A 6,936-nucleotide genomic window follows, 5' to 3' on the forward strand; every position below is an offset into this window, starting at 1 on the left:
TAAAGTTTTCAAATTACTGTGACAGAAGATAATAATAAGAAAAGATATGGAAAAATATACATGCAAAGCCTTACTTGCATTTTTATTTTTTTTAATTTGGTCAATATTCAAATGCCAGACAATTAATAGTATACAAGGAAATTGACAGAAACTGACAAATTGCCAAGAAAAAAATGGCTGCAGTGGAAGTGTTATTTATTCAAGTCATGCTGATCCTACCCTCTTTAGTCAAGAGGAAAAGAGTGGCATATGTAAGTTTCCTGGATAATTCCTTGAGAAAATGAGATAGGATCCGAATTATTTCTAATTTTCTGTCCTGGAATTGAATAAGCAACATCACTGCATCCAAACCCTTCTTCTTTTCTTACAAATGGCTGAAGCTTTTCTTCAAATTGTGCTGGAGAATTTAGATTCTCTTATTCAGAATGAGGTTGGACTGCTTTTGGGTATTGATAAAGAAATGGAAAGCCTTTCTAGCATACTTTCGACAATCCAGGCTGTTCTTGAAGATGCCGAGGAGAAGCAATTAAAAGACAGGGCGATCAAGAATTGGCTGCGAAAGCTTAAAGATGCAGTTTACAAGGTAGATGATATCTTGGATGAGTGTTCAACAAAAGCATCAACATTTCAGTATAAAGGTCAGCAGTTAACATCAATCGATAAGGCACCCTGTTCTTTCTTTACATGTTTTGGTCCTATAACTTCTTGTTTCGCCACAGAATTGGCAAAGAGATCAAAGCAGTCAAAGAAAATTTGGATGAAATAGCCGAAGAGCGAAGGAAATTTCATTTGCTTGAAGTAGTTGCAAATAGGCCTGCTGAAGTAATAGAAAGGTGCCAAACCGGCTCCATTGCTACTCAATCTCAAGTGTATGGAAGAGATCAGGATAAAGAAAAGGTTATCGATTCTTTGGTAGATCAAATATCAGATGCTGATGATGTTTCGGTTTATCCTATAATAGGGATGGGAGGGCTCGGAAAGACGACACTTGCTCAATTAGTTTACAATGATGAAAGGGTGAAGAGGCACTTTGACTTACGAATTTGGGTTTGTGTTTCTGGCGAGTTTGATGTGAGGAGATTGGTAAAAACGATAATAGAATCTGCATCTGGAAATGCTTGTCCATGCTTAGACTTGGATCCTTTACAGAGACAACTTCAAGAAATCCTGAGTGGGAAAAGGTATCTGATTGTTTTAGATCATGTGTGGAATGGAGATCAAGACAAGTGGGATAGACTGAAATTTGTATTGGCGTGTGGATCGAAAGGTTCTTCAATCATAGTCACTACTCGTATGGAGAAGGTCGCATCTGTGATGGGAACTCTGCCTGCACATAACCTCTCAGGTTTATCAGAAGCTGATTGCTGGCTGTTGTTCAAGGAACGTGCATTTGAATGCAGAAGAGAAGAACATCCAAGCATCATATGTATTGGACATGAAATAGTAAAGAAATGTGGAGGTGTGCCTCTTGCTGCAAAGGCCTTAGGAAGCTTGATGCGCTATAAAAATGGAGAAAACGAATGGCTTTCTGTTAAGGAGAGTGAAATTTGGGATTTGCCACAAGATGAATGTTCCATCATGCCAGCCTTGCGGTTGAGTTACTCAAATCTTCCTTTAAAATTGAGAAAATGTTTTGTTTATTGTGCTATATTTCCAAAAGATTGTGTAATCCACAAGGAAGATATAATTCTCCTTTGGATGGCTAATGGGTTTATTTCATCTACTCGGAGAGAGGAACCAGAAGATGTTGGCAATGAGATATGCAGTGAATTATGCTGGAGATCCCTTTTTCAAGATGTGGAGAAGGATAAACTTGGGAGCATCAAACGATTTAAAATGCATGATCTTATCCATGACCTTGCCCACTCAGTGATGGAGGACGAATTTGCCATTGCCGAAGCTGAAAGCTTAATTGTTAACTCTAGACAAATTCACCATGTCACACTGCTTACTGAACCACGGCAGTCATTCACCATTCCTGAAGCTCTCTATAATGTTGAATCGTTAAGGACATTGTTGCTGCAACCCATTCTCCTGACAGCTGGAAAGCCTAAGGTAGAGTTCTCTTGTGATCTCTCCAGATTAACTACTTTGCGAGTATTTGGTATAAGGCGGACCAATCTAATGATGCTGTCATCTTCAATTCGCCATTTGAAACATCTAAGATATTTGGACCTTTCTTCAACCTTGATCTGGAGGCTCCCTGAGTCAGTAAGTAGCTTGCTTAATTTACAGACATTGAAATTAGTAAACTGTGTTGCTCTTCAGAGATTGCCTAAGCACATATGGAAGCTGAAAAATCTTCGGCATCTTTATTTGAATGGTTGTTTCTCATTGACTTATATGCCACCCAAAATTGGGCAAATAACTTGTTTGAAGACTCTTAATCTTTTCATTGTCAGAAAGGGTTCAGGCTGTCACATTAGTGAGTTAGAAGCCTTAGATCTTGGAGGAAAGCTGCATATCAGACACCTTGAGAGAGTTGGCACTCCTTTCGAAGCAAAAGCAGCCAATTTGAATAGAAAGCACAAGCTTCAGGACTTGAGATTGTCTTGGGAAGGTGAGACTGAATTTGAACAGCAGGACAATGTCAGGAATGTACTGGAAGCCCTTGAACCTCACTCAAATCTTGAATATCTGGAGATAGAAGGATACAGAGGTAACTATTTCCCATATTGGATGAGAGATCAAATTCTTCAAAATGTTGTTTCCATTGTGCTAAAGAAATGCAAGAAATGTTTGCAACTTCCACCTTTGCAGCAGTTACCTTCATTGAAATATCTTGAGCTACATGGAATGGATCATATATTGTATGTTGACCAAAATTTTTATGGTGATCGGACGGCCAATGTATTTCCAGTGTTAAAGAGCCTCATTATCGCTGATTCTCCAAGTTTGTTAAGGTTGTCCATACAGGAAGAAAATTATATGTTTCCATGTCTTGCTTCATTATCCATTAGTAATTGCCCCAAGTTGTCCTTGCCCTGCCTTTCTTCACTTGAATGTTTAAAAGTGAGGTTTTGCAATGAGAATCTACTAAGCTCAATTTCAAACCTGCAAAGCATAAATAGCCTTTCCATTGCTGCCAATAATGACCTAATTTGCCTTCCCCATGGGATGCTACATAACCTCAGTTGCCTTCATTATTTAGATATTGAAAGATTCACTAAGCTTAAAGGGTTGCCCACCGACCTTGCCAACCTTAGTTCTCTACAATCTTTATTCATTTCTGATTGCTATGAGCTTGAGTCTTTCCCAGAGCAAGGGCTACAAGGTTTGTGCTCTCTTAAACATTTGCAACTCAGAAACTGTTGGAAGTTCAGTTCTTTATCAGAAGGGTTACAGCACCTCACTGCGCTCGAGGGGTTGGTTCTTGATGGATGCCCTGACCTGATAACTTTTCCAGAAGCAATTGAACACCTTAACACCCTTCAGTATCTAACCATTTCAGGCCAACCCACAGGAATTGATGCATCAGTGGATCCTACTAGCACTCAATTTAGACGCCTGACAGTTCTTCCCGAAAGTTATGGAGAACCGATTAACTATGTTGGCTGCCCAAAGTTGGAAGTCTTGCCTGAGACCTTACAACATGTACCTGCTCTACAATCCTTGACAGTTTCATGTTATCTAAATATGGTATCATTTCCTGATTGGCTTGGAGACATCACATCTCTTCAATCTCTACATGTTTTCAGTTGCACAAAGTTGGCATCTTCGCCATCCATTATTCAAAGGCTCACCAAGTTGCAGAATTTGGACATTCAACAATGTCCTGCTCTCTCAAAGCGATGTGAGAAGGAAACAGGAGAAGACCGGTGCAAAATAAGGCATGTTTCAAATGTGCACATCTATCCCTCAGCCCAAAACTAAAGCTAAAGCCAGATCATTTATGTCATTCTGATCAGAGATTTCTTCCATATTTGATTAGCTAGCCCCTTTTCTTGTGTTCATATTTGGCATTTTCTTTCACTTATGATTCTTTATCTTGCATGGATCTTGTACAGATATGATAGGGTATACTCAGAAGGCTGCTATTACATCAAATTATGTGAGAATGGAAATTCAAGGCAAGTCTGTCTGATACTTTTATAAATGAAATGATGTCTTAAATATGTAATTTTCTTATACTTCAGGAAATAAAAGCCATAACCATGAAGCAAATGGCTCTGGTCTATTTTGATTATTATGCATTATTTCCGAAAATCAGGCTATTTAGAAGACTATTTCTAGCTTAAGTTACTGGTTTTAGGTCTTCTGAAATTTAATTTTCCAATCTAATCATAGAATTATTAGTTTGCTTGTATCAAAATGTATTATAAAATGTAAAATAGCTTGGAATTGGCTCGTTTATTAATAAATTAAGCTTTGAGTTGGATCTACTAAATATTTTCATTTCTTATGAGTTTAATTGTACCTAGATAGGTTCAACGACAATGAGTTAAAAATTAAATAATTTATCAATCCATTAAAACATAAAATATTTTCAATAAAAAATTATTATATATATAATCCAATTTATAATTTCATTCTAATGAATAAATTCATTCACGTATTTTTGTAAAAGATAGGAAAATTTCTTACATTCAATATCAAATTATTAATATTTTAGTTTGTAAACTAGATTACGGGTCAATTAATAAGTTGGTATATATGAGTATGATAAGCCAAGTTTTTTCTAATTTGAGCTCGACTTGTTTGTTAAATGAGTCTCGTGTCAGTTTTTATCAATCTCGAGTTCTAAGTGGCTCCTAAATGGTTAGACTCATTTACAGTGCTAATTAAAACAAATTATACGGTGGACTCCACATTGCTGTGATTTTGGTTTGTTTGGGCCCAAGTTATGCTTACTTTTTTTATTAGGAAAAGCACATAAATATCGAAAAAAAGTTACAAATTTTTGTTTTGACAGTATAAAAATAAAAACTTTATTTCTACTTAAAGTCAATTTAAATTCTATTGTTTATATCGTTTTTAAAATTTCAGTTTTTTCTATTAAATACAGTTGTTTCCTTCCAAAACTAAAACTCTTATATAAAAAGAAACAAAATCAAAAAAGCTGTCATCAACTTTAATCTGAGATACAAAATGAGAAAAAAATTGAAAAATCAAAGAAAAAGCATATTAATCAAACAAAAACAACATTACGATTGCAATAAAGAAGAAATCAAGTTCGTGATGCAGCTGAAAATCAGCTATCAAAATTTAGTTTTCAAAATTCAAATCAAGGTTCAACTCATAACTGAGTAATAATGCACGTGTTTTTTAGTAAACAGTAGATCGACAAGAAATTACACCAAATTATATCAAAATCGAGATAAATAGAAAAAAAAACTTTTAATTAAAGTTAAATATATTTGAATACAAGAAATACATACTTTATAAATCTGTAAAAATAATAAAAACCTAGTGTACATGTACTGTTATAAGGAAATATTGAACGAATTATTTTGAATTTTAATTCAATTTTGAGGAAAAGGTGCATCAGTGTGTAAGTTTTTAAAATTTTATAAAATTATATTTGTTTATTAGTAGTATCTTTTATAAATTGATAGTAATAAAAATAGAATATATATATACAATATCTCTTTTCCATCAAAAAAATTATATCAACTTATGATTTACATATATTATTTTATAATATAAATATATATATGAATAGATATAGTAAAAATATATTTTAATACAACTGAGTAATAACTTTATATATTACAAGTTTATAAAAATCAACTATAAATACAAAGCAAAGAGTATATTATGAGTATCTTATTAGTATACTACGCTATATTTTATTTAAAAAAAAAATTCTGCAGGAATAGAAACAATACCAATACTGGTGTAACACAATAGACAATGGAATGAAAGTATATACTTTATTAACTTCGAAATTTGTGGCATTCTGATTCCAAGGATTTCATACTTCTATACTTTAGTAGATATTATATTAAAGCAAATACAAAGTAAAAGTGAGGTGAATGAACTGCAAATTCAGTATAAAGTGAAGGACGAATATCCACCACTAAAAGTACAAAATGATTCAGATCTGCAATTCTATTTGGAGCTAAAAAAAAAGAAATAGATTACATAATGTATCCACTTTGCATTGCATTTGTCACGAAGAGAATCGAAAATACAATATCTGCATCATATCCAAGATCTACAGATATGAAAATCACAATTTTTTAAGAAAATGCAGCACCATTAACATCAGCACTAGAGCCAACTTCAACAAATGAAACTAAAGAAAAAAGAATTCCATATTTCATTGGATAATGCAAAATACTATAAGCAAAGATATAAGTAAAAAAGAAAAGGAAAGAGCAAGAATCAGAAAGTGACAGGATTGACTCAAAAATAACTAATAACAAAAACTAATTAGAGATTGAACAAGGACAAATGTAAAAGACAAGGAAGTTCTTAAAACAGTTATGAGTGTCTATGCACTACAAAATTACTTCCAATACAAAGTGATTAAGTCATGTCACAAGGAGTATGTACTGAAGATAATTGCAAATGGTATTTAAGAGCATCAAGATATTTAAAGTCAAAGATGTTCAAAATCAAAAAATTAAACAACATTCACAATTGCTCTTTGGAGATCAAATTCAACGATAATCAACAAGTGACATCAGATATTATAAGAGAGTGGATCAAATCAAAGTACCTTGATGTCAAAACCATATACACTCCAAATAATATAATAAAGGACATGAAACAAGGCTATGGTATTTTTATAAACTACGGAAAAGCATGGAAATCAAAAGAAAAAGTTTTAGAGAAAATTAGAGATACAACAAAAAAATCTTATGATTTAATATAATATTTATTCTACATATATATAACTATGTCTTATCTTTTACATATATCATAAATATATTTTAGATATATCGCACATAATAATAATAATAAAACATAAGTTTAAATTTAAAAATAATG

General features: G+C 33.2%; 1 protein-coding gene across 2 annotated transcripts; it reads left to right on the forward strand.

Moving 5' to 3' along the window:
- The first annotated feature begins 499 nt into the window (after positions 1-499).
- On the forward strand, positions 500-4,189 carry LOC8271797 (putative disease resistance protein RGA3). Of its 2 annotated transcripts, none has more exons than XM_048379832.1 (2): positions 500-638; positions 720-4,189. In XM_048379832.1, exon 2 carries the CDS (start codon positions 964-966, stop codon positions 3,871-3,873), a length of 2,910 nt encoding a protein of 969 aa, XP_048235789.1. In that variant the 5' UTR covers positions 500-638; positions 720-963; the 3' UTR covers positions 3,874-4,189. The 2 variants fall into 2 exon arrangements, with proteins under 2 accessions (XP_048235789.1, XP_025015384.1); XM_025159616.2 differs by lacking the exon at positions 500-638 and having other exon boundaries at positions 669-3,594; positions 3,699-4,189.
- Positions 4,190-6,936: the final 2,747 nt, after the last annotated feature.

The sequence above is a fragment of the Ricinus communis genome, chromosome 10, assembly GCF_019578655.1.
Source record: "Ricinus communis isolate WT05 ecotype wild-type chromosome 10, ASM1957865v1, whole genome shotgun sequence".
NCBI lineage: Eukaryota > Viridiplantae > Streptophyta > Magnoliopsida > Malpighiales > Euphorbiaceae > Ricinus > Ricinus communis.

What these genes read in the sequence shown, in the direction of transcription:
- LOC8271797 (XM_025159616.2), top strand. Translation starts at nt 685, where the DNA reads ATGTTTTGGTCCTATAACTTCTTGTTTCGCCACAGAATTGGCAAAGAG. An exon ending in TGCCTGAGACCTTACAACAT is followed by an intron (nt 3,595 to 3,698) that starts GTACCTGCTCTA and finishes ACATGTTTTCAG; the next exon opens with TTGCACAAAGTTGGCATCTT.